The sequence below is a fragment of the Scophthalmus maximus genome, chromosome 11, assembly GCF_022379125.1.
Source record: "Scophthalmus maximus strain ysfricsl-2021 chromosome 11, ASM2237912v1, whole genome shotgun sequence".
Lineage (NCBI taxonomy): Eukaryota > Metazoa > Chordata > Actinopteri > Pleuronectiformes > Scophthalmidae > Scophthalmus > Scophthalmus maximus.
The window spans coordinates 21,380,926-21,408,837 of NC_061525.1; the positions used below are offsets into that span (position 1 = coordinate 21,380,926).

Here is a 27,912-nt window from a genome sequence, read left to right on the forward strand (position 1 = left end):
TGTAGTTTAGTTCTGACCCCTGAAGGTTTGTGCCCTCCGGTGTTGATTTAAAGTTAGAACACATAGATGTACAGTAAATAAATACACACCATCTGTTAGAGTAAAGAGAAGAAATGACGCGGGACAATTAACTTGTTTTTTATTTTATTACAAATGTACAGCTTATGTTTCCATTACGACTGACCTCTTTCTTTTAAGTCATTGTTTTTCTCTACTTTATACAGTTTTTTTTTTTAACGTCTTCTGTTAAAAGATAAACTCTCCCCGTCCCCTCATCTCCCAAAGTGAAGAGCTGTGAAGAAACATGGAGACGGGACGGCTGAGAATCAGAAGCGTGTGTTTTAGTGTGTGTGTAAGTCACTGGCTGCAAACTTAAAATGCTTGTACTTGTGTGGAAGGCTTGGTCCGACTGAGTGGTGTTGTTGGGCGTGTGTGTGGGGGGCATTTAACATTCATACTGGAGGCACCCCATACATAGTGGGCACACTTTTTTGGGGGGGGGCCCGAGGAGGCTGTGTGTGTTTTTTTTAGACCCTCCCTAGTTTTGAGATGACTGTAGTGCTGTGGTCACAGTGCGCTTCAGACCCTTTTTTCTCATCGCCACGTCCAAGCCCCCTGCACCGCGCGGAGTACGTAAAAGTAGCTCCTGTACTTCATCCAGCTGGTGTTTGAAAATAGTGCAACGAAGGCGGAATCTAACGGTCGACCTCGCTCCTCACTTCCTGCGGATTGTGATAGGATCGTTAGTTTGTACTTCATGTGCCGTAACCATAGAGTATCCACGAGCACATTAGGTGTCAGGACTTGAGGAGGAGAGAGCGTGAAGATGCTTGGCCTGAAGCTCACTTGAGCCGACGAATAAGACGAACATAACCCTAACGCGTAGCTTAATATAAAATATAGGCATGAAAATATACGTTCATATATATATATATATATATATATATATATATATATATGGCTCTAATCTAAAACTTGGGGCGACCATGATTTAAAGGGACAAGCTTTTTCTGCTGGCCCCTGTGTGTGTGTGTGTGTGTGCGTGCGTGCAGTCAGTACGACATCACTGTAACTCAGCCAGTCAAAATGGAGATGATGATGACGACGATGTGCAAAGGCATTCGATATCAAACAATGATACATTTCAAGAGTCTTCTGGACACGATTAGTTTTGACAGGGAACAGAGAAAAACGCTCCAACTTCCTCCTGACGAACACCGACAGTCAGACGATGGGAGGGCGGGAGGAAGTGGCGGGAAAAACAAAAACCTAACTGTGGATACGGCGGACAGAGAAGTGCTGAAGATGGTCTGACAACTCTCTCAAAGTGTTTGTGGCCGGTTCAGGTCTTGATTGCCTCATTGCTCAAAGGCATTAATACAAGGAAAAATAACAAAAATGAAATTATAACAAAGTTGAGATGTAACGGCTGTTTGAAGGATGAGGTCGTTGTGTCAGGCGAGTTGATTTGCGAGAAGCCTTTGAGCGATGAGCAGGGTCACTGGGGCCTTGCACACTTTGAGAAACGAGCTGCAGAATCGTTAGAGGGAGAAAAGGTCGGTGGTGAATCCCGTCGGAAATCCCTTCCTGACCAACGAGATTTAAACCTACGAAAGGCTAAGCGCTCTATCTTTGAAAAAGAAAAGAAATAAAAGAAAGATCCTTGTTCCCGATGTTGTCTCCCATTTGCAGAGTTAAAGAGATGGTGAGCTCAGAGTGGCAACTTCTGTGGCCCGGGTGGGGTCAACAGGTGGAGACGGAGAAACTAACGGCACAACGGTGCCCCCCCCCCCCACCCCCACCGCCGCCACGGGCTCAATTGTGCTCGCCACGGTGTAAATAACACATGGCAAAAAAACTAAAAATAATAAAAATTGAAGCAGGCTTGAGGTGGATGAATTAAAGGGGCAGTAAGCGATTTTGGAGAGAGTTTGTTTCTCTTTGTTGTCATTGTGATTTTACTGGCGAACCCGGGAGCTGGGAGACCGGCGCCGCCCGCTAGGTGTCGACGAGTGATCCTCACAAACTGCACTCACAGTGTTGTGTGTGGACCATTTTTGCATGCAGAAAATCCAAACATTTTTCGGACCGTGAGAAATATCCACTGATTTTATTGTTACAAAACGTGTTTTGCTTCAGAATAGCTTACTGCCCCTTTAATTTCAAATATTAAAAAAAAGTTAATTAGCTCCAGGTTTGCAAGATCTGGAGCTTCCCACAGGTCGACCTCAGACCAGGATCTCATATCAACTCGTGTGACTCCTCATTTCTTAGCATGCACATGTAAATGTATGGATGCCGTGCAAATCAAGCACCCAGAAGCGAAAAACCGTAGCCGTGTCAGTAACGTCGGCGGAGGGATGAATCCTCAGACGCTTGTGAGTTTGTTCTGAGGTTGTTTCTGAGATGATTCCACTAAATGAGGCATTTAAAAAAAAAAAGGAAAAAAAAGAGCATTTTGATCCAGGTCCTGTCGTGATGCACCAAGGGGCATTCAGGGTCTGACAGAAAAATCTAAAACTAATCTCCCCAATATCGCATCCTCCTTTGGCAACTGTTCAACCCCCTTGGCCACATGACATATTACAACATTAAAAAAAGGAAAGAAAAAACCTCAACTGTCACTCAGCGACAGAAACGTCGAGGACCATTTCACAGGCTCGTCTTCTCCATTTCGTACGCGTGTGCATGTTCACATAAAAGAGAAGAAAGAAAAATCCCAGTAAGAGGTTGAGCACGCGCTCCCACCTGTTCCTCCCTATTCCCATAACCCCCCCCCCCCAAAAAAAATCATATTTGAGACGATGTAATAAACGAAAAACATAAACGAGTTAAATCAAGGTGACAAGTCAGTAAAAATATCATTACAAAAAAAAATAACAACAACGACGACAACAACAATCGGCATTATGATAAAACAATAACAATAAATCACAATTATTCCAGTGTAAGTGTTTTTTTTGTAAGTCAGTCACGTTTTGTCCTCGGGAGGAGCAGATTGAACCCATCTGCGATTTTCAAAAATAAAAAATAAAGAAAAAGAGGAGAGAGGAGAGAAATGAAAACATGCCGTGTTGTACCACCAACAACGTAGAGGAGTGGAGGGGGGACAAGTCGGAGAAGTTAACCAGGGAGGAAGCATCTGAGACGGGGTGGGGGTGACATGAGATGGATCCCTGGACGTCCTTGGCTGCACCGGTAGCTCATCGTGTTTGGGACAGGGGGTTAGAGACCTGGTGTTTGGTTGGAAAAAGAAAGAGGGAGAGAGGGAGGGGACAAGAGAGGAAAGGAGAGGGGGAAAGTCCTGTCGGTGGTTTTTGGAGTATGTCATGGTCGATCGACTTCCTCCCTCCCTCCCCGGTCACGGTAGATGGGGGGAGGGCGAGGGATGACGAGTGACGGGTGACAATAAATAAAAGCGGTTGACATCTCCTGATCCAGTTCACTGTACATCGCCACCCGCTGGATTTTTCACATCCGTGCTTCGTCACAGTTTTAACGGTTTTTATTATACACATCTGATTCCGAAGGTTTATTCCGGTTTCCCATGTCGGATCCTCCCGCTCGTCCTCCCAAAACCTTTCACTTCCTCACTCGTGGGATTTCTCTCTTTCGTCCGATTCCTTGCCATGCAGTTTCCAAACTTCTCTGTAGTTTCTTCGTGCCCGTCATTCTCTCAGCCGTCCCCAGTTCTCCCATCATTAGTGTGATCATGTTATCCTTCTTTGTCCCTCCCATGCACTGATCTGTCCTCTCCCCCCCCCCCTCCTCTCTGTCCGTCCATTTGTCCGGTCACTGTTTCTTCTCCCGGGTGGTGATGGTGACCAGCTGCTTGGCGGCCTTGGCGATGTCGTAGGCGCACTGGATGACCTGCTGCGTGAGCAGCTGGTAGTCCACGGCGGGGGCCCCCGGCTCCGAGGGCGCCGCCTTGCGACACTCCACCTGCAACCGCGAGGCGCTGGACGCCAACAGGCGGAGGGAACAATGGACGGCGTCCAACGCCGGACGCTGCGGGAGAGAAAAAAAACGAAAAAGGAGTCAAAACTCGAGAGAAAAAACTGAATGAGAGACGCACAAAGAAAATAAATAAAACACAAGACTCTGGGGGGGGGGGGGGGGGGGGGGGGGGGGACGACGACGGACGACTTACTTTGGGGAAGAGCGACGCCATCTCCGTGACAGCCGAGTGGATCTTCTCAGAACACGGGACAAAGCTTGAGCAGGAGAGAATTATTATTGAACTTGGTGGTCGAGTCAAAGATGATGGTTGATGATGAAGAAGATGGATCCCCATGTCACCCACCTGTCGTGTTTGAACTCCTGCGCGGCCCGGAGCAGCTCCTGGATGTTCTTGGTCACCTGCTCAGTCTTCAGTATGACGTCCTCCGTGCAGGGCAGGGTGGGGTCCGGCTCCCACGTCTCCCCACCGCCTCCCTCCTCTGACTCCCCCTCGCTGCTGCGGCCCATACTGAAGGGAGGAACATGCACTTGTATTGATTCACCACTTCCCTGTCGGTCAACTACAGATGAAGATTTGTTTTTTTGCTTTCATCCGTGTGCGTGTGTACAGTGACTTGCCGTGAGTCTGACCTTAGCGAGAGGTCATATGAATGTGTGTTGTCATAGTCGCTGTCTGTGCCGCTGCCGTGCTTCTCTGGTTTAGAGACCTGAGGAGGGACAACATGTTCCGTCACTACATTGCGCACAAACTCCTGCAGAGCACAAGAGATTCGTCCGACAACAAAGTTCCCGATGAGTGATTCATTGTGGTTGCTTCGCTGGAATATTTGAATTATGTGGGTTGTGTTTAAATTTTCCTTAAAGGACGAACCCTCATATCTGCATTATGAATTTTTCTCACAAGCTGTTTTCAAACATGAACTCTGGAAAAGTGAGTGCGGACATTTTCCGGAGTTTGGCGTTCTCAAAATTTCCGGAATGTTCTGCGGCATCTGGTCAGAGCATGCTGGAGGCAGGATGTGGCGATAACAGTGGCGATAATTCCGAGTTTTCCCATTTTTTTCTGCTGTGAACTCACTCAAATGTTTTCAGGAGGCCGGCAGGAATAGTACCGGAAAATATCCCGAGCAACAAATGTGGACATTCTCACACACAGCCCCGAAATTCAGGAAAACGTCCAGACTTCAGTGCATGTCTTGCTGTGGTAGAAATTCAGGATTAGGATCCGTGATCCAAGAGCTTGCAGTATTTGTAGGAGGCAAATGTAATCTCAATTTCCTGAATGGACCAACAGCAGGGTCAACGTAGAAGTACAAAATTATAACAGTGAACTGTACGAACTCACCATGTATCTGCCCATCTCTGTAGATCCAGACAGATGGTGGCCTCCGTACGTTGACGAGCCCCCTGTACTCCCCTTCCTCACCTGTGAAGAGAGGGGGGTGGAGAGAGGGAGACCGAGACGAAGGGATAGAGACGAGAAAAGGAAATTAAAGATTTGTTGATGAAACAGTAAACGAAAAAAAAAGGGAGAGATGGGATGGTGTTTTTTTTTTTTTTTTTAATAAACTGTAGAAACAGAAAATGAAGGAGCCGGTGAGAGCAGCGCCAGATCAACTCAGCAGCTCACTCGTCAACCTATCGGGTCTAAACGGTTCTACGGTTGTCCAAAGGTCACGCAGCTAAAACCGACATCGCACAGAGAGCGTCTGAAACTAGACTGACTACACGTACTGCACACTACTGTTGATCTCCAGTGTTAAAATGCATCACAAGCATAGGTCGTGTAAACAGTGGCGGAACGAAATGACAAAGACACACGATGCAAAGACAGACAGAATGCTTACATCCAGAGGATGCACGGCTGCACAGCAGTGAGCAGAAGGACGGACAGGTGAAGAGACAGACAGACAGACAGACAGAAAACAGACAGACAGGTAAATCTTTGTGTGAAGCGACGGTGACTTATCGTCCATGGAGGGTTTCTGATGACGAGTGAGTGTGTGTGTGTGTTTGTATGTATGTGTGTGTGTGTGCGTGTGTTCGTCAAACAATGGCCGGTGAAACTGAGCAGAACATGTTGGGGGAGTTGGAGCTAATGAATGTGAAACGAACTGAAAATTACAGCATTGCAAAAAAAAAAAAGAAGAAAGACAGAAGACGTTTGTCACTGAAGCTGCTTTCACACATGCGCTTGAAGTCCGGATATATTTCCTGAACTTTTCCTGCCGTGGTAAGATTTCTGGAAAATATCAGAGTGAGCCCATAATGAAGGAGGAAAAATGTCCCGGCTCATGCAGGCTCGACCCCGAAGACGCAGAATGTTCCGTAGATTTTTCTGTTAATGTGTCTGACTTGTTCATATGTGAAAAGGCAAACTCTGGGAAAATGTCCGGACACTTTTTTGCGGAGGAAAACAGCTTGAGAAACACTTTGGGGCCGATTCAATACAGATTCATATTGTTGTTTGATAGTCTGGATCTTTGTGTTTGTGTGTGTCTTTCATAAGAAGCAGCTGTCCAGCAGCAGGGGGGTTAACTGGGAGGTAAAAAAAAAAAAAAAAGGGTTGAAAATGTAAGGGTCAAGTGGTGACGAGGCAGGCTAGAGATCAGAGCGTTGCAGCGGTTGCTAGGCAACCAAACAGTCAAGAGGATCCCGTTTGCTTCCATCTTTCTCCTTCAGGTCGCAGACAGGTGCACCTCCCCACAGATCAAGGTCACATTTTAAAGGGGGATCGTGCACAACTGGACCGTTGAAGGAGAAGGACCACAAAGTGAGATGCAGGGGGGAGAGAGAGAGAGAGGAAGCTGAGGGGAGAATAGATTGGGCTGTCACCCGTCAGTCAGGCCAAAGAGAGCCAATAAGGGCCACCGATAGGAGGGTAGGGAGGTAGAAGGGGCCCGGGGGGCTGGGGCGTTCTAACTTACGCTGTGTGTGTTGAGGGGCTGCAGGCGGGCTGCCAGGGAGTCCAGGGCTGGGGGACCATGGGCCGTGGGGCCGGGGGCTGCCCCTGGCTCGTACATGGAGAAGGCCTGGCGGTCTCTCCGGTGGGGGTGGGAGTGGGGAGCGACGGAGGAGGGCACCGAGAGCCCCGGGGTGTCCGCTCCTGGCCCAAACCCACCCAGACCCCCACCGCCTATTACTCCTCGCATCACACCCCCTTGCCAGTGGCCTCCCCCGCCCCCTCCTCCTCCTCCACCAGGCCCCCCTACCCCATGGCCGGCTGGCCCCCCAGCCTGCTGGCCCCCCCGCATGGAACTGTTCTCCGTCTGCATCCGTGTGATCTACAGGAGAGGAGGAAGGGGAGCAGGGGAGGGATGAGAGGATGGAAGGAGGGATGGAGGGAGGGAAGCACATGGGGGAGGTTGAAGGCAAGGGAGGGGGGCGGGGTCAACTAAATGGTTAAAAAAAAACAAGAATCCACAATCGCATGTACAGTAAAAAAAAAGCCTCATATATTATAACACACATCAGTACAGGGGAGGGAGGGAGGGGATGTGCGGTTAAGACGCAGCAGTAAGTTACATGGCGCGGCCGGGATTAGGTCATGAGGGGAGGGGGGGGTAGAAGGAAGCTACATACCTGCATGTACACATGGTTTAGTGGGGTCAGTGAAGGGTCACATGGCATCACCTGCACTGATGTAATCTCTACAACTTCCTCATTTGAAACATTTGTGTGTGTTTTGCCTTTACTCTTCACTAACTCCTCAGACAGGGGAAGAGACAGGAGCACAGGAATGTCATGAGGTAACGCTAGCAGCCACTGATGAATACATCAAGCTAATGATGATGATGACGATGACTGCGCCATCAAAACTGAACTCTAAAAAAAATTGACAACGTAAATGAGAACAGCCGTCTGCTCCACGTGAGAGCGACCGCTGCCTTTGGTTTTCCAGATATCACTGAAATGCTTGTCACCGAATTCCTCTTCCAGAGACAACACTGTTGGAAATTGACACCCTGTCAGGAAAAATACGTCAGCTTGCAGAGATCTTAAAATATTAACTTTGTCTCTCCGTCACCTTGCCCCCGTTCTGTCTGGATCACTTCTTCATTCTCGCTTCACGCCACCCACCATCACCTTTTCCCATCTGATTTAATCGTCCAACCTTTCTAGGAAACAATTTACGCCAAACTTTCTGGCATCCTCCCATCTCCCATTTTTTTAAGTAAATAAAATGTCAGGTCTCTGTATTTCTAAACTTTGCTTGAGGTTCTGCGGATGTTCAGACTCTGGAACTTTTTAATGCCCGATAAATCCATCCCGCTTATCCCGACCACCTCCATACTCCCTACCTCCTTCTGCAGCCGCCGCAGCTCCTCGCTCAGGTTGTTGTTGACCTTCATGAGCTGCTGCACCTTGGCCTCGGAGGAGGCCAGGGCCTTCTTCACCTCCAGGTACTCCTGCAGCGTGATAGGACCGTCCGACAAGTCCGACGAGTCCATACTCTGGATTAAATGGGTCGTAACGAGACAAGATGGACAAGAAAAACAGAAAAAGGTGGAGAGTGGGACAAAATGAGGACAATGAGGTTTGTGTCGCTATTGCAGGATAGACCTTTCCAGTATCTTCAGGATTCATTTAACTCATACTCTACATTTAATGTTTGCGGTTTTTATAAAATAGTGAATGGTATACAGTAACAGTATGAATCAATGCCCTTTTGGCTGGGTAAAAACAGAGCGTACTGCTGTGTGAGAGGGGGGGGGGGCAGGCCATAGAACTACATCTGATCCCAAATGTGAAAGACAGTAGAGCCATAGTTCTACTCTAAATACTCTATCCGCCCCCGCTTCCTGTGACCCTGGAGCTGGAGCATGCACAGACTCAGTCCAACACCACTCCCTCAAACTGAACCATGTAAAAACATCTTTCACACTCTTATTCCAAGCGCTTAACCACTATTCAATCTTAGAAGGACAAAAGAGTAATGAATGCAACATCTTCAGACGGTAGCGGATCCTCTGTCTTGTGGTTTGACCGTATTTTCAGCACCGAGCTAAATATGTGCACAGGAAACAGAGATAGTTACTGGTTTACTTGTTGTTTACTTTGTAATTTCTCCTCTCTTTCTCTTCTGCCCCTCCACACACACGCACACACACACACACACTCTCTGCATGAACAATGCCTCTCTGACAGCGACCCAGAATGGCTAATGATGTCACTCAGAAGCTATGTGGCAGCCCTGATCGTGGCCACTCCCCGCAAAGCATGCTGGGACACGCAGTTTTAAGAAGGAAACCATGGGGAAAAAAAGAAGCTTTGCTTGCTAATACTTTCAGACAGCTGCTTGTGTATTAGTAGGTCTTACTTTGAAGGGGCTGTTTGCATATCATTAAAGGCTCAGCCATAGTAGCAGTGGGCCGGTGCTTTACCTTTGCACGGTTGCTGCGTTGCGTGTTGTTGTTGTTCTGTGCCGTCAGCTCACTGTCGGTGTCTTCGTCAGAAGCTACGCTGTCATAGTCGTGCTGGTCGTCGTCGATGCCCAGGTCCAGTGTGTCTGGCAAAGGGAAGAATGAGCCCATTTATTCATTTATTCAGTTATTTCAGCCTTTCACATTTATTGAATTTCTCTCTTGGGACAACAATACATCCTTTTTCATTCATCATGCTGCAGTTTGCAGCCATAATCACAGCTGCATCTGAAATATTTTGAATACGCTTTTACAATGTTGTACTGAAAACATTTTGCGAAAAGTCAATACACTGACCTGTAAGCATCCACATTTGTGACTAGAATAAGTTTGAAGTCCTTGTTTTGTTTTTGTTTTTATTCCCAATGTGTGTGTGTGTGTGTGTCCTCACCAGTCGGGCTGCTGAGACCTTTCCCCTGCTGTCTCCTCTTGGCGTCACTCAGGATATCGATGATGAGCGTGGCAAACTCCCGAGCGTTGAAACGTGCAAGCTTCTGTCGGCCCTGAGAGGAGGAGGAGGAGGAGAAGGCAAAGAAGAAGAAATTCGAATATTATGTAAACATATGCACACAATGGCACTAGCATCTGCATCTCTTTTCTTCCAAAGTTCAGTCTGGAGTCCTGCAGCATGCAAAAACAATCCAACCCACAAGTCAGTGCTTCACTGCCTGTGTGTGTGTGTGTGGGTGACGACTGTGGTCGACGAGCATGGGCTGTGGAAAAACACGGTCATGCTGACACACACACACACACACACACACACACACACACACACACACACACACACACACACACACACACACACACACACACACACACACACACACACACACACACACACACACACACACACACACACACACACACACACACACACACACGATGAAACCATAAACCATCCATGTATGAGAATAAAAAGGTTTGTGCAGTGAATCATTAAACCGTTTTTCTTTCTAACACACCACTTCAGAAAACAAAAATGTGTTTCCCACCGTAAACAACCGCCGTGAACTGCCCGGTGACGGCAGAGCAAACGTGGCGGTGTGGGTGTTTTTTCGGTGTGGGTGTTTTTTCGGTGTGTGTGTGTGTGCGCGCTTGTGTTTAAAATGTTTACACATGACTGAGCCACGTGGATGACGAGGAAGTGTGTGAGAGGACATGTGGGATTTCACACACACACACACACACACACACACACACACACACACACACACACACACACACACACACACACACACACACACACACACACACACACACACACACACACACACACACACACACACACACACACACACACACACACACACACACACACACCGACAGTGAGGGAGAGAAACACAGATGGATTACATCGTCCCTCCTCTCTCACAGCTGAAGAACATCCCTCGTCAATTTCACACTCATTCTTGGCATCACCCCCCAAACACACACACACACACTGACTGACTGTCTAAGATATCACGAGGCTCTTTCACATTCATCTCTTCGTTCTCACAGATTTGTCTTTGTCTTTTACGAATGTCTAAAAATTTGTCATTTGCATGTGTGAGCGTGTTTGTTTACCTGGTTGCGCGTGGCAGAGTATTCAGGGTTGACGGGCAGGAAGGGCACCGCGCTGCGTTCTGTTACCAGAGTGCTGTGGTTCTGGGTCGTGAGCCATACTGCAGACACAAACATGAAGCAAAAAATAAATCTGTATGTTTAAGCCACGAGGTCGCCTTGGCTGGAGCACGGGGCAGTCAACCACCCGGTCCATCCACCCACACATGCAGGGAGAAGTAACAAAAAGGAAAAACAGTAGCTTTAACACTGGATTTCAGTCGTTGTGCTATGAGCCCTCCCACTGCGTGCGGCTGAGTTTGTGTATCCCTGTCGCTTACCTGCAGCGCTTCTGTCAGACAGCACAATTTGACTGCTGCTCAAGAAACGGGAGAGAAGAAAAGGAAAAAAGAGCAGACGAGGAGGAGGAGGAGGAGAAAGACTCAAGAGGCACTTCCTCGCTCCCGACTCTCCTCCTCCCTCACTCGCTCGCTCCATTTTGCCTTCCTCTTCAGCAGTGTTTTTTTTCTTACTCCTCTGTGTCCCTCAAATTCACTCTCTGTCTCTACTTTTACTCTCAAATCAACAATGTCTGGTGGAGGTGTTTGACATTTCTTTCAGCATGTATTTTCCAAATATGGATAAAAATAAAATTAAAAAAAAATTACAAGCACAGGCAGCTCTTTCTACGAAACTAAGGATGAAGGAGACGAGGCTCACCTGCGTCGTTTTCTCTGCGATCCACCTCATCGTAGACGTCCATCGCGAGCTCCTCAAACAGCCGATTATTGAGCTGTCACGGGCAAGTAAATTGACCCCAGATATGTCAACATGTATGTATTTGTGTATATTTGTACACATGTATTGTAAAAACAGATGTACTAATGAAGGGTGGCAATTTTTTTTAATTTTAACTGGCATGTTGTCTCATCATCAGTCACTGAGGAAAAATGTGTTAATGTGACTGTTAATGTTAATGAACTGTTAATTATGGCATAAAACAGAAAATCTGACTGAGAACTTATCTTTTTACATGACTTCCATGGTTCAATCTACTGTCAAACCCATAAAACATTTTCTTTGACCCAACTCACCGCCTGGAGCTTCTTCTTGGCAGCCTTGGCCAGTTCTGAGAGGTCCAGACTAAAAGTGAAAAAGAAAAAAAAGATGGTGACAGTCAGACAGGCATCAGGAGGAAAGGGTGGAGTAAAGAGACGGAGGGGGAGTCGGGGAGTTGGATGCGGAGCGATGGAAAGAGGAGAAAGAGGTGAGGACTGGGAAAGGGAGTTTCTCTAGAAAGGGGAGACGGGGGGGGGGGGGGGGGGGGGGGGGGGTCTAGGTTGGGATGGGTATACATACACACACACATATATATATATATATATCAGTCAAATTGTAACTTTCTAACTATATGCTGCTGTGGATTTGTTAGATTACAAAGATACATAAGAGTAACATGACAAAGGTTTAACAGAATTGTTTTATTTTAGGTAGATTTAACTCATTTCATGACAAACTTGTGGCCAGAACTGCTCAGTAAGGATGTAAACTGATGTACAATTTGAGTTCGGGATGCACCGATACCACTTTATATTTCAGACCAAGTACAATTACTTACATTTAGCTACTTGCTGATATGAGTACCGATATTAGTACTTGCCCCTTTTTGCAGCTTTCATATGCTGAATAGCTTTGTGCTGTAAGCATGAAATATTATGATCGTCAGAGCCAGCTTTTGTGTTTTTGTGACATGCTGATGTAGTCGTCTGGGGTTTGAATTGTGTTTTGTTTAGTTGAAAATGATTTTCACGGGTGCTTCTACTCGTTACGTACAGATTAGCATAACTTTATATGATTTGTTTCTCTAGATGGGCTGTTGCCCCCAGAACAGAGGTCGATCGGATTTAATACCACTATCAAAAAAACATGTTTTATTTTCTTCAGATATTCATAGTTGGTCTGCTCTACTTTTTTCATCCTCGCCTACGTTAACAAACTGCTGACATTGCTCCTCTTCATCTTTATGTCGCCTACCTGCTCAATGCTACGTTGCCATAAAGTGGTATCTGCTGCTGTAATATGGGAGTAGTTTCATGAACACGAGCAGAGTATCGGTGCATCCCTAATTTGAGTATATGGAAATGTCTGGTGTGATTCTCACTGAGCACAGCAACACCTTGTTTACTGAAGGACGCCCTCATTTCAACCTCCTCAGAACTTATTGTACAACTCACGATAACACAAAGGACACACTGAAGAAGAGGTTGACTTGTTCTAGTAAGAGACAGGGGACGTCTAACTAAAGACGGGGGGGAGCAGCAGAGTGGTGAGGATGGGATTCTGGGAGACAAACGGAACAAAGAAGGAAAGTGAAGATACCTCTGTGTCGGGCACTTAGGACGAGCTCTGGCTCCACCAAGCACAGCGAAGTGGAGAGAACAGAAAAGGAGTGAGGGACAGAAAGAAAGGCAGAGAAGCCACATCAAAACAGCTTTAATTGTTGTTATCCAGAGGAACTGTTCACCAGAAACAGAAACAGATGCGAGTGGAGTTAGACGGCAGCTCGGTAGCAAGATCCACTCTTTAGTGATTCTCTTTGAGATGTGCCTGGCTTGTAGTATATAGTAGTAGTATTAAAATAATATTCAATGTAATAATACTAGATTTAATTCGCCCCGCCTAGGAATCTAACCGAGAGCTGTGACCTGTAAACGGCTGTTTCTAGGTGCTGTTTGTGGGAATGCTATGATGATTAAATGGAAATTAACAATGTACAATATCTTGCATAATACTATTGTATACCATTAAATTACTGTATTTGTTATCCTATTGAGGCCATGTTGGCTCGGAGAAAAAGAGCGAGAGAGTTTTGCCCTGCACATCGAGAAGCCTGGAAACGGAGCCAAGTGGCACTGAACTTGATTTATTGTGGGCTGACCGTGCACTTCCAACTCCTCCCGAACTAAACCTGCACTGTAAGATTTATAAACCAAGCGCACCCCAAGTGTCTCAATCATCAGAGTTACCTGTAATGGCTCAAATCGGCATTTACAACAACAGTTACATATACTGTGGGGCCACCCTCTGGTCAGAAAACTGCATCAATATCAAATGAATCCGTGCCAGGCAGACAGAAGTACGGAGTCAGGTTGCTAAGTTCAGTGGTAAAGTAAAGACACTTCATGCGATCCATGCACGCTACGAAAGGGTTTTCATAATCCCCTTGACCGAAAATAATAATCTTAATATGGTCCGTACCTGTCTGCCATTTGGGGAATGATGTAGTGGCCATTCTTGTGATCTGAGGGGAGGAGAGGAGAAAATAGAAGAAGAGAGAAGAAGAGAGGAGAGAAGAAGAGGGGAGAGAAGGCGAGAAGAAGAGAGGAGAAAAGATGAGAGAAGAAGAGAGGAGAGGAGAGAAGAAGAGAGGAGCGGTTAAGTGTTATGCTTAAGCGCAGTTGATCTGCATGTGAGCTGGTGCAGTGAGTTACCTGGACGCCGTCCACACAGGTAGAAAGCTAACCTGTCCGTCAGCTCGTACTGACACTCCACCAGCCGCTCAGCTAACTCTATATGACCCGCCTGCCTGGAGCAGAAAAACACACACACGCACAGATTATTCCTTCCTATTTCCTTCCTATTGATTTGATGTGAGATTCCATTTAAATATTCACTGTCCTTGTACCTTGCGTAGTCCATGGGCGTGCGTCCGTTGATGTCGGGCGCTCCGGGGTCTGCGCCGTACACCACCAAGAGCTCGGCCTGCAGTATCTGGCCGGCCTTGGCTGCGACGTGGAGCGGGGTGGTGCCTTTTTCCTGCAGGGGTCAGGGAAACAAACAAGAGTCAGAGCATAGAGTGAATAACTGAAAAGTGTGGCATAACTGTTAGATATAGGGAGTCAGCGAGTAGATTTTTTATTTTTTCCTGACCGGGTGGAAGAAGTTGGCCTGAGCGCCGAGGGACAGCAGCCGGAGACACGTCTCTAAACTCCCCGTCCGCACACTGGAGTGGAGTTGCTGATAGAGAAACAAATAAGAGAGGGACAGAGGAGAGAGACAGAGATGTGGGTGGAACGATTAAACCTCATGGTGGTGAGACAGAAACAGGCAGAATCCCCTCATTAGCTCCGCCGAGCTCCACAGCATTAGAGACCATTACATCCTGCTGTGTCATTCAGATCACTTCCTGCTGGGGAGCGTGTGTGTGTGGTTGAATACGCACACACGCATGTTTATGTATAAGGCCTCTCGCTTTGACACCTTTAAAAAGAACATCCTTTGTGCTTACACATGCTGTTTCTACAGTATCGCTGTGTTTTTATAGGCTAATTAACCCAAGCTCATCGTAATGCACTTGCCCTCCCCTCGAGCTGTGCGGAACACGGAGCGCTCACCTTACTGAGGTCCTTGGTGGTGACGCCGTCATCATCGCGGCAGGGCAGCTTGTGCACAAAGGCCAGCATCTGGTATTTGGCTCTAATGAACTCCGACTTAGTGGGACTGCACAGGAGGAGGTAAAGACGGTTAAGCACAAATCCAGGCCTCAAAGAAAAAACGGGTTCATCTAAAATACATCACGACGATTCCAGTCGATAAAACCAATTACGTTAAGCGTCATGATGAGTGTATAAACATGTACACATGAAAAACAGATCCCTGTGGGGTGTGAAGCATCATGCAGGTGGTTTGTCCTTTCAGAAACTTAAGACAGCACCATTTTGTTTTATGTTTATTCATGAATTATTATCTGTTAATGAATAACTGACTCGCAATTTTTTTACATAAAATGTAGTTAAATCTTTGGTTTATCCTTTTTTCTCCTGCGGATTCTTTGTGCTCGGTGAAAAACAAAAAAAGGAACCACCCACTCTCTTATCAAATAAATGTCTTGAGACTGCACTTTCTCAGTGAGTCATGAGCATGGTTCATTCACATTTTACTTATATATATAGGAACTATAAATATAAACTAGATTTGACAGGTTACAACTAGAAAAAAACAGTATGCAATTCAGTACATTCTCAGAAGATCTATAACTTCTAAAATTTCCATTTTAGATCTCATGACCTTCCCATAGCTGCGTTCAAACCAAAAATACCCTATGCTGCGTGTAATTATATGAAATGAGATCATCATCAGATTAGCATAAATTAGTAGCAAAGTGATTCATGACTAATAAAAAGCAGCTTGGAAGGCATTATGGGGAGACAAAAGATGGGTGCAATTGCGCTTCATTAGTGAAAACACTCAATTTTTTTCAGAAAGGTTATGTAGCGGTTCGTGTGCGCTGCAAAGACGATACGGTGACGGAGGCGAGAACTCAAGTGTGTGAAAGTGACGTTTTGTGTCTTGCGGGTGAACCTACTGGACTTTGTCCTGGGGGTTGGGTTTCCTTCGGCCGCTCTGCACCTGAGCAGGGTCCAGGAGACTGTGTTCCCATATGGAGTTGGCCCCGTTACTGGCCAAGGTCTGAACCATCTGACACACACACACACACACACACACACACACACACACACACACACACACACACACACACACACACACACACACACACACACACACACACACACACACACACACACACACACACACACACACACACACACACACACACACACACACACACCATGGTTCACCATGTGTACAATATAATTACCACCCTGACAACATCACAAGAATATCTCAAGAAGCTAAAGAAAAATAATTACAACAGTTTAAGGCCCTGAATTAAGAAAGACTTTTTTTTATATTCACAGCTCGAAGAGCTGTGGCTCAGCCTCCTCGTTCTGTATTAGTCCTAACCTCATGCGACAGTACTCTAGGTCTCAGTTAACTGCATTTGCGTTACCTTATTTCCAGCCACCCCCCCCCCCAATCTCCTTTTTACTCCCTGTCTCCCTTCCAGAGCCTTACCTGCAGCAGCGCAGGAGGCCATCCGCTGTGCCTCAGGTGCTTGACAATGGAGATGTGGCGCCCCAAGCTGCGGTGCACCGAGCAGCACTCATCGCAGATCAGGACCCCTCGGTTTATGCTGGTCCAGCCGGGATCTGACAAGAGAGAGACATGGATGGTCGGTTGGTTTGCATGGGCAGTTAGCAAAGGTATGAATTACAGTTCACTGTGCTGTGGTGCCGTTTATCCCAGAGAGAAATATTCTCTATCTACAGCTCTAGCAAGTCCAGACTTCATTCAAGTTTATGTCAAACATTTGCTCAGCATAGTGAGAAATTGTTAATGAAATAGCGACAAACATAAAGATGAGCAGCAGCATAGAAGTGTAAAGTATGATGTTCGTCTGTCACAGAGACTCCAATCAGATTGAAAATTCTCAGAGGTATCTGGAATTATACAGGCTTACATTTTACTTTTACATTCACATTTTACTTTAAATGATACATAATTTCATAACAAAACAACGAGCTGCAGTAGGCTTTGGGCAAATGGGACAAATTGAATTTAGCAATAATAATATATTTTTAGTCATATTCAGTATTTAGACATTACATTCCAACAGTAATATTTTTTTAATATGGGTTTTTTGTCACAATACAATGATATGTAGAAAAGATACATTAAGTATCAGCCAGCCTTTTGGGGTTGATTTAGCTACAGTTGGAAGATTGTTACGTATCAAATACCTAACTACTCAAGCTGGATCATACTGTTCACACACTATGTTTTATATGGTGGGTTGTTCTGTAATTCCCCATAGCTCCGCTCAAACTGGGAATTGTTACTCACTAATGAACTAATGCATGCACAGAGCCCAGCTTTGATAAAGTGCATAAGAATTTTAATTAAAGTGTAGCTACCATGTGCAGTGAAGGTCAGAGTCAAGGCAACACAACGTCCAAGTTTAACTCGATATTAATGCAATAGTGTGTGAAAATTAGGAAAACGACCAAACCCCTAAAAGTGTATAATACTACTACACATGTACACAAACCAGGAATATTTTTCACACAGGAACATATGATTAAGATGAGGATGGGACGGGGAGCAGCTAAGGCCAACGTTTGTCTGCTGACCCTGTCAGACTAGTCACAGAGTCTGGGTCATGTTTACGCCCTCAGGACCCTGATGTGATGTGAGCAGCTCACATCTAACACAGTCTGCAATCAAAACAGATTGCACTTGATGCAGGCATGAAAAAACACACACACACACACACACACACACACACACACACACACACACACACACACACACACACACACACACACACACACACACACACACACACACACACACACACACACACACACACACACACACACACACACACACACACACACACACACACACACACACACACACAAATCTACAATCTACATTAGTCTCTCTCAGGCTGGGATAAAACTGTCTGGGCTTATGGTATTAAATGGAGCTAAAACAGTCCATCATCAGATGAACTGACATGCAAAGATATTTTTTTTCTGCACAAAAAACAACCTACCAGCAGATGCAAAATGGTTTTGATAAGAGCTATAGCCGAGTTTAGAACAGTAGCCCGTGGTCTTTAAAGGCCAGACTGCAGCAATTTAATTCCTTAATCTGTGTAATAAATTTAAAAAACTCCCACAGGCTTCGCCATCCGCCGTGCTCGCCGGATCAATATGAAGCTACACCATTAAGCCATTAGACCTGGATATACTATTGGCAGCAGCGTATTGGCCAAATATGCGGCATTGGCATGATTTAGCCTTAAAGTTGGCCTCATTTGTCAATACGGCATTGACGATTTTTTGTATAACTGTCACTTGAGCCTGTATTCAAACAAACAAAACATGTATTATTAGGAGCATTAATGGTAAATGATTCCATTTCAAGTTGGATAAAACTCCTGCTGACATAAACAGCAATTTAAGTGCCGACATGGACATTTATAACAAGTTGATTCATTAGTATCCTGGTGCAACATAGATACTAATGTATCCATGTTCCAGCACATCACTAAAACTGGTGGATTTTAATTCATACATTATTGCCTCTAATGTTTTGCTTTTCAAACTCACGCAACAACAGCAACAACAACAACAGCCTCGACTTGACAATATCCAGATTGGACGCCACTGTCAAACTGGTCTCAAATGCTTTTACACAAGAGCCTCCGTCTCTCATACAATTGCATCTGTGTTCAATCGAGAGTTCGCCATTGTGACAGCGTGATTCATCGTGGCTCTGAAACCCTGCGTATTGCCATGGCGTGATATTAAAGCTTCCTGAGGGGCTTTGCATGAACTGGAAGTATCAGCTGTCTTTTGTAGCCATGCCATGAAGTTATCACCACCCCCCCAGTATGACACAAAGCTGGGTGGTAGGGAGGTGGCCTGTCACCAGTGGCTAGGTCAGCATTTTGCAGAACGCACTGCGTGTGTGTGTCGTCGTAAGGAGCGGCTAAAAGGCACGGAGCTCATGGTAGTAGAAGAAATATACAGCTGCACCGACATACCAGCAAACTACCATAATGAAAAACAAGTTATTTTGTCTGATGAGACAGGATGAATTTGTCAGGGGCCGTTGCACATTAATCATACTGTAAAAAAAAAATTGCCATGACAATCAAGGGAGAGTAGTTCAACCGGGGTTGATTAGCGCTGGTCAGAGTCAAAGCATCTGAGCAGGAAAGGAAGAAAGACAAACAGATGCTGTATAAAGTGGAAACTGGGATTAGGATCAGGTCATGAAAAAAATCAGCAAGAATCTTGAACAACTATTTTGGAACATTAGGGCCCTAAAGCTTATGGAGAGTTTTTGCGCAGGCAAGCGCACGCACGCACACACAAACACACGCACACACACACACACACACACTGCTGTCAGGGGGAGCAGCTGTGAGGAGAGCAACTGTTATAATAATGCATGTGCACATGAATGAATGCAAAGAACACAACACACACACCAATAAACAAGTTCTTCAAACTCATCATGAGGGCATGTGAGGCTGCATGTGCAGCACTCCCTTGCCATGCTTTGCAACAAAAAAAAGGTCAACGAGGTCAACTTATCCTATACATAACATTATTTGCTGCTATGTCACATAGATTTGCATGGATGACACGTTACCATTGTCTAACTGGTGATCTCTGTTCATTTTTTTATTTCCGTTCAAGTTCATGTGGAGTCATGTTCAATAATCCAATTATTAGATTCATTTCCTCCTGTAAATTCCCTCATTGTTAGTGACTATACAACATTTTTAAAAACTGAAACTAAAATACAGAAAACTGAGCTAAACGTAAAGAAATTATTGTACCAATAACTCCAAATTCTTTGTATGTTTATTATCTCAAACAATGGATCTACTGTAGTCATCGAACAGTGGCTAATTGAAGCGACTGGCCGCCGGCTGACGCGCTAGCGGAATCGGCTAACACCTAGCAACAACTTTAGCCGCTTAGCAAAAGTTAGCTACAGCTAGCTAGCTGACATCGTAGCTAAAGCTAGCTGACGTTAGCCGCCAGCAACACACAAACTCACAGCGCCGCAGTCGTGAGTGAACAATAACACACTGGTCGTTTGTTTGTTTTTGGAAATATCACAACGATGCTGTACGTGAGTTCATTACGTGTAAAGAATAATATCATTGATAACAGTCGGTTGGACAGTGAGTGAAAAATCGGCCAGCTCGTTAGCCAGTCTGAGCTAACCCCGTGAAGAAGTCTGCCCCCCGGTCACGAAAATCAAAACAAACGTCATTAATCTGACACTCGCATATTTCACTGCGCCAAACAAACGTGTTCTTTTGTCAAATAAGTATTAATTCACATTGGCGCAGCATGGGAGGGGGGCGGTGACGTTGAGGGTATTTTCCGTTGTGATAACGCCTATTTTTTTCACTGTTTATTTTGGGCCTAAGCGACCGCTTGGACGCGCCGGCCGTTTTCCTGCTCCGCGGAAGCCGCCGACAGTGACGGCAGCCTCGGCCCCCGCTGTCCCACCGCACCGGCCACAGAACAGTGGTCTGTTTAGATTTTTTTTTTTTTGTGATTTTTTTTTTATCCTCCCTACCTGGCGCACTGCAGTCGGCGCAGACTTCTGTCCTCTGCAGCTTCCGCGACATCTCGGCAAAAGTGGCTGGAAGCGAGAGGGCTGGATGTCGGGCGATGATGTGGCTGTGCTCGCCCTTTCCCCCCCGTTCCGAAGCGAACCCGACCGACCGACGACCGCCGTCGAACGATGCGGCCCCTGAATCCCCGGAAGCCGGCTGGTGTGGTCGGCTCTCCCCGGGCCAGCTGACAGTTGGATTTCCCGTGTGTTTCCTGCGGGTGTCGTCTTCGCCCCCCCCCCCCCGTCCACGACGGAACTCCTGAGAGTCTAGTGCCAAGTTCGGGCAACAATGTTCGTGTGGCCGATCATGTCGGATTATTTACTAAAATCAGTTCACCGCATTGCCCGCAACTCACCGGGAGACGGCGGCTTTCTACCTGTCAGTTTCCTCTACGCACGCGGACACGCGCACGCGCACACAAAATCAATCCTGTCATTCTGCAAAAGGTGAGGGAATCCTAATCCAATAATAATGTGCGCGGAAGAAAATATTGTTAAACATTATATATATATATATATATATATATATATATATATATATATATATATATATATATATATATATATATATATATATATATATAATGTTTAACAATATTTTCTTAAAAGATAATTAGTTTGATACTAATATTTAGTGCAGATATTTTTGCATCATATATAATATGGTCCCCTTTTTTACCTTATTATAATTATCACTTAAATGCATATTCATTGAATGTTAATTTCCTTTTTAAAGCATCCAATTTTCCATGTTTTATGTTTTTTTCTGTGGCTATTATTACTGTTATTATTATTATTAGTAGTAGTAGTTGTTGTTGTAGTAGAAATCGTTAGTTAGTTAGTTTGATTGATTTTTGTCATGTACATTGCAAGACACAACCAAAACTCATGTAAACAAGAATCCATGGATCCATCCATTAGACATTAAACTTTTCTTTTTCAAAATTTAGATATGCAATTGTAAAAACGAATTTTGAATAGCATGGACCAATCACATAAATAAAAAGTTATGAATAAATAAAAAAATTAAAAACTTTGATTTATTTATGGATTTAATTTCAAATAGCTTAAATAAATATATATTTCACCTCCACATATAACCTGTATCATTACTACTTTAAGTTTCCTGCAGGGGGTTTACAGTATGTAGTTTCATATCCCACATTGGTGTGTATGATTTTTTTCTGCGGTGTGTGCGCTCTCTCTCTCTCTCTCTCTCTCTCTCTCTCTCTCTTCAGCATGACAGCGGATTGGCTGCGTGCGCGCACATTTCAATGCAGCTTGTCAACGCATCTTCTCGCAGTCACCACCGGATGGGAGGAGGAGAGGAGGAGGAGGAGGAGGAGGAGGATAGCGTAGCCAGGGGAGACAGCGAGGTGGAGGCAAGTGGTGGAGGGAGCGGGGCTGCGAAGGTGCAGCCAAATCTACACCCAGACAATCAGACGAGGGGGATTTCTTTCTAAAAGAAATGCTTTTCACGGGGCCTTGACGTTAAGCGACTATATCCAGTCATCCACTGCTCCTGACGCGCAAGGCTGCCCCATAACGCCTTTAGTCACCACCACCGCCGGGGGAAGGGATGACATATTGGTGCTTGATTATACATAGCGCACACTAATTCTATCAAAGTGTGCCATTTGCGACTCCACGGTGAAGAGAGAGGAGGCGGGGGAGGCAAACTATGATCCGAGGATGATTTCTGCCAAGAAAACTCCGGAGAAGAGTCGCTACCCCGTCCACTATTTGGTGTGGCACAACAAGCACCGACAGCTGGAGAAAGAGCTGGCAGCGAACGAGCAGGTGAGAACACACACATCTCCTCACGTAGACGTGGGCCTGGGTCTTTATTATATGATATTATATGGGCGTGTGGCTCCACAGATTCAATAGGTGTGTGGATGTCATCCATGCACCAGCTCGAATAGGAGTCTATTCAGTACATGTGAATAGCGCAGTTAATTGTTATAGGGTGGAGGGAGGGGGACACTTGTCATCATGGGACTTATGAATTATTTTCATGACAGACTTTACACATCAGGGATCTGTGATATTGTGAATAATCATCCTCCCAGTAATTTCAGTCGGCATACGGGAAGTTGTATCAGGAGTTTATTCCTGGATGAAATCAAAGTGCAAATGACTGTAATTGCTGATTGCAATGTGTGTGTGTGTGTGTGTCAGAGTCACTGATGGTTTTACGCCTGTGTGTAGCATTATTGCGTGATCTGCTCTGAACTGTATAGTCTCTCTACCTTCCCACACCAGCACCTCAACCAGTCGTGAGTGGGTGAGACAATGCGGATACTATAAGCATGTCATCCACCACAGTGAATACAGTCATGCAATCATTAAGGTATTAGCTATGCTTGTCATAATCAAAATTATTATTTTCACGCACTGGCAAAATTAGTGTTCTTCAATTTGGGTTGCAGGACACAATAATGATAAGAATCACGCTGTGGTTGCGCGTGTGTGAGAAAGAAAGTGACAATGCTAGGACATGCATGTTTTTTGCAAAAGTGCTTTGCCATTACATAAGAGATGCTCTGCGGGTTTGCAACTCAACAGATTTTTGAGTGCATGCATCATGCAGCGGTCTCCAGACATCACACATGTGTACACTTCATGCCCACACACATAATCTGCACACTTGCTTGCACACGCACATGCGTACCTACCTTCTCGTGGTTATGAAATCATAACCCAGGAAGCCTAAGTTCTCCGAACACCAGAATGGTCAGCAGGTGCACCTGCAGCCATCAATTGGTTCACCAAAATCCAAAACATTTACAGTGAGGGAATGTGGTCGTGACGTTTGCCATTTAAGCCCTTGACCATAATTATAACTGTATAGGGGAAATAAATGGCGAAACTGATCTCACCTCACAGTGACAGAGGCACTAAGAAGCAACTGGCATCACAGTCACTGTCAGAGGTAAAATATTATATTTCTTAGAAAGGGGAACTGGAAATAAATCATGTACAGCAAGCGAAACCTTTTCAAACATGTGTAGATTTGCCAGTGGTGAACATTCATCTTCATCCCCATCTCGCTCATTATTAAAATAAAAAAAAGAACCTCTCATTTTTTGTGTGGTCTATAGAATTCATCATTACCTCTGTCAAGGAGGTTATGTGATCGGTTCGGTTTGTCCTTTTTCTAGTTAGGCGGATTACTCCACAGGTTATGGTCGGATCTAGTTCCGGATCTGGATCCAGGAATGTTTTGAAAGACCTAATCCCGATCCCCTCGCCCCAACACCAACCCTAACCGCTGTGGGTCCACAAGACACAGGGTCCACAGACATGACCTGTACCAATTCAACACCTTTGGGTGCCTTGAGTGTATCGTATACTAACCTATTTAGAAGTTCAACTTTCTCTGTGTTTGTGCTGCAGGTGCAGTTGGATATATACTGTACTTGGTTTCTCAGCCTTTTCTTCTATAATAACAGTGCATACTTGGTTTCCTGTATAGCTACTTATTGTAGTAGCATTTCATGAATTACTTCCAAAGCATGTGCCAATAACATTTAGTATTTTTAAATATCTACATTATACATTTCAAAGCAAGCAAATGTAACTTTTAGAGAAGATCTTTATGCGCATAACATACACGTATTCACTTCCTGTTTTACTACTCACTCATGTTATCCCTCTAATGTAATGGTTATTGAGGTGCTGCACTTGACCGATAAAATTAAATTGTAATTTGTGGGCTGCAATCTGATGTGTTGGCTTAAAATTAATTATTGACATGGACACACTTTACCAAAACTTCCACATCGAGTCCTCCGAACTGGCTGTTTGTTTTAAACAGATACAGGCGCGGTAAATTAGTCCTCTCAAACCCGCAGTCATTCATTTTTTAGGACCCCTTGTATCCATAAATATTTAAGACGCAAAATTCATTGCTCCTCGGGCTGAGCATTAGAAGCAGGTACCTTTAAAATATAGCTTTGGAATATTTTTTTATAAGCAAAACCAAACTGCCTTGTAGTAATGTTGTATGAGAAACCAATCTGCTGCGACCAAAGTGTATTGCGATAGGATTAATCTCTCCCCTCTTTTGATTGTGCTCAATAAGGAACTATTAGGACTCAGGCTAACAAATGTCCTGCTTGTGTATTCTGCGATGTTGTTCACTGCAGTAGCAACTTTATAAAACATTAGACCGATGCCAACTATTTACCATGTATAAAAATAGCTGCTTGACGATGATGGATTCCATAGGTTGCCACACTTTTCCCTGGGATGTGGCTTTGAAACTGTTTAACGCCGTCAAAAGAAACACTGACAAATTAGAGAGGGAAAGGGAGGCACAAAGGCACAAAATAAGGCTTTATGATTTTCAAAACAACCCAATGTCCTTGCTCCATTCATCCCATTACAGAGACGCCAAATCCTTCTAGACATCGTCATTATTGGCAGATCAGAGCAAGTTGTGAGGAGACGTGCGGTAAAATACAGCACAAAACAAAACCTTCACATTTGTCCTTTTTTGTTCTCTCATTGTGGATGAACTTCTCACCTTTAACTGTAACTACACACTACCTCTGTATCTCTTGTGTGCGTGCTCGTTTGTGCGTGGGTGTGTGGACATGGAATTATGCTTCATGGTTTAGCATGGGCTTGTTTTTCTTGCATTTTTTTTCTTACTTAGCTACTAAACTAATAAAATTAGTATCGCAGCATCCGATCCCAGAATTATTTGGACATCCAGTTTTATGCCATACTTTAAACCGAGAGGCCCTAATTTATATATGTGCAGTGCTGCTTAAACTAGGACAGCACATTGTACAGGTTCGGGATAACTGTGGCTCTCCCATGATGACTTTTGCTTGGTAATAATATTTTGACTGCACATGGATCTTTTCCCAATAGCTGCAAAAAAGCGATGGAAATTGAAAGCTGCAGAAATAATAAAAAACCTTGGCTGTAATTTAAATGTAAATCCATCGAGAGCCTACAAAGTGCCTGTCTGATCACATGCACTGACCTAGACTCAGATTTGGATGTTCACAATTGGAATATTGCTAACATGGTAACCGAGGCATCCAACCTACATTTGTCACTATCCTAATTTGACATTATGCAGATAGGCCAACCAAAGGAAAGAAAACATGGCGTTCCACTGAAAATAGATAAGGGACGAGTTTAAATCATGTGTTTCCGTTTCATATTCATCATCCTGGGCAAAGGTTTTGTCTTAGCTGTTAGTTTGCTGAAAGACTGAACATAATATGCTATTTTCTGTTATTGTTTAAATCTTTGAAGCCAAAATGAGGAGGTAGGTTTGACGAATGAAATCCTGTTCCCGCAGACGTTGATATCTATTACTGTTTATAATAAGTATTTAATTTTTCTAAATAAATTTGATGGCTAGACAGAACGATCCCATCCTCTTTTGGCACATACTCTCTTGTCAAACTGAAGTGAGTTTATGCTTCCGTTCTAGAAGAGAGCAAAGACAGAGGAAGAAGAATATTAGCAACACAAGCATAATCCTTGTTGCTACAATATGCTACAATACAGCGCATTGTTATATTTTCCATGATATTACAGGCATTAGGATATCACGAAGACCAAATAACCAAGGCAGATATTTCATGACAATGTTTGGTCTCTGATGAATTTAGTTCCCGCTCCGCTGGGCAGGAACAGTATATCACCGTCCTCTGCATTATGGTACAGTAGTATAAAGGTAATCTACTGCTGTAATCTACAGCGGGTGAAATGATGAGGCTCGTTTCATTTCGCCGTGTTCATGCATCACATATCAGGCACGGTTTCTCATTGCACGCTCATTTTTCCCCTTCCTGCACAATAATGCAGTGGACAGATGGTGGGAATACGTGCTGGAAGTATTTAAGAATGCCTATTTCTCGGGCTTGAATGTTTTCCCTAATGTTCCACGAGAAGCATGCAACAGCTTGCATGTGTCAGAGAGCGATTGGAGCAGATATTCTGCCAGGTTACAGTGGAATAGTCGGCACGTTGGATACGAATTTTATGATGCAATGCCAGAGAGAGGAAACTGAATAGGAACAGTAGTTGAATACATGCCAGAGTCATCTGACATCTGTTCATAGAGAAGGCACAAAGAGTAAGAGAGAAACGTGATGCCTTATAAAACAGGAAGAATGACAGTGAATAATAAGAGATGGGACGAGATTCCAGCGGTTTTTTCTGGTTTCTGATAAAACTGTGTGGATGTTAAGGAGAGAACTGACAGCCAGGTAGATTATGAAAAAAGCGAAGAAGAGGTGAAATGGGAAAAGCAAGGAGGCAGCATTCACTGACAGACTGCAGGAAGGGAGGTGGAGGCACAAACAAGGTGATGACAGGAGAGAACAAGGAGAGACGAGGAGGTGGGAAGACAATAATGACAGACTTTGACCATGAACAGAGTCTGTCTGGGTTTGCACACAGACGTAAAGGCCCAGAGCGATTGAAACAGAACAGGGCCACATAAAGGAGTCGTGGTCTATCTCAAGACAAAGGCAGGAAATGTCACAAAGATCTCTGTTCTCTCTCTGCGTCCCTTGTCCTCCCCTGTGTCTCTATGTCTGACCCCAGCTCTCTCTTTTCCCTTCAGTGCGCGGTGTGATTGCGATGCCCTCGGCAAGGTGCTAATGCTAAATCAGCATTATAGAATCTAATGCTAGGTTGCTGGCTTTAGGGAACAGGGCCATAAATTAAGGCTCTCGTGTTCATTGCCGTCACTAAATCATTCCGCCACACATCTTCTCTCTGCTCACACCTGTCTGCAACAACCCTCTCTCGTCTTCATGCTCCCCTCATCCTCTCCGCCTTCCTTTCTTTCGCTCGAATCAAATCACATCCAGCCAATGTCTAAAGTGATCTTTGCTCCACTTCTCCTTGTGCCTTCCATCCCTCGTTACCTCCAAGCATTTATCTATGACCCCCACTC

General features: G+C 44.9%; 2 protein-coding genes across 3 annotated transcripts in view; one reads left to right on the forward strand and one right to left on the reverse strand.

Moving 5' to 3' along the window:
- Window positions 1-132: 132 nt before the first annotated feature.
- On the reverse strand, window positions 133-21,073 carry git1 (G protein-coupled receptor kinase interacting ArfGAP 1). 2 transcript variants are annotated; one of them, XM_035623216.2, is made up of 21 exons: window positions 20,940-21,073; window positions 16,842-16,975; window positions 16,291-16,403; window positions 15,320-15,425; window positions 14,856-14,942; window positions 14,611-14,741; window positions 14,417-14,511; window positions 14,184-14,226; window positions 13,305-13,331; window positions 12,020-12,068; window positions 11,646-11,718; window positions 10,950-11,047; window positions 9,775-9,886; window positions 9,345-9,469; window positions 8,262-8,414; window positions 6,888-7,244; window positions 5,306-5,386; window positions 4,591-4,667; window positions 4,304-4,468; window positions 4,151-4,214; window positions 133-4,008 (listed from the first exon to the last, which is right to left on the reverse strand). In XM_035623216.2, exons 1-21 carry the CDS (start codon window positions 20,989-20,991, stop codon window positions 3,793-3,795), a joined length of 2,358 nt encoding a protein of 785 aa, XP_035479109.1. In that variant the 5' UTR covers window positions 20,992-21,073; the 3' UTR covers window positions 133-3,792. The 2 variants fall into 2 exon arrangements, with proteins under 2 accessions (XP_035479109.1, XP_035479108.1); XM_035623215.2 differs by having other exon boundaries at window positions 4,579-4,667.
- Window positions 21,074-21,290: 217 nt separating this feature from the next.
- ankrd13b (ankyrin repeat domain 13B) overlaps window positions 21,291-27,912 on the forward strand; it is a 35,005-nt gene continuing 28,383 nt past the window's right edge. The window contains exons 1-2 of the mRNA XM_035623218.2: window positions 21,291-21,425; window positions 22,217-22,778. Of these exons, the coding sequence (XP_035479111.1) occupies window positions 22,671-22,778 (108 nt within the window). The 5' untranslated portion in view covers window positions 21,291-21,425; window positions 22,217-22,670. The remainder of the gene's footprint in view (window positions 21,426-22,216; window positions 22,779-27,912) is intronic.

Coding starts and splice junctions, on each gene's coding strand:
- git1 (XM_035623215.2), bottom strand. CDS start 20,991: ATGTCGCGGAAGCTGCAGAGGACAGAAGTCTGCGCCGACTGCAGTGCG. Junction 14,227..14,416: donor CCTGTGTGGACGGCGTCCAG/GTAACTCACTGC, acceptor TCCTCCCCTCAG/ATCACAAGAATGGCCACTAC. Junction 12,069..13,304: donor CCTAAGTGCCCGACACAGAG/GTATCTTCACTT, acceptor TTTCACTTTTAG/TCTGGACCTCTCAGAACTGG.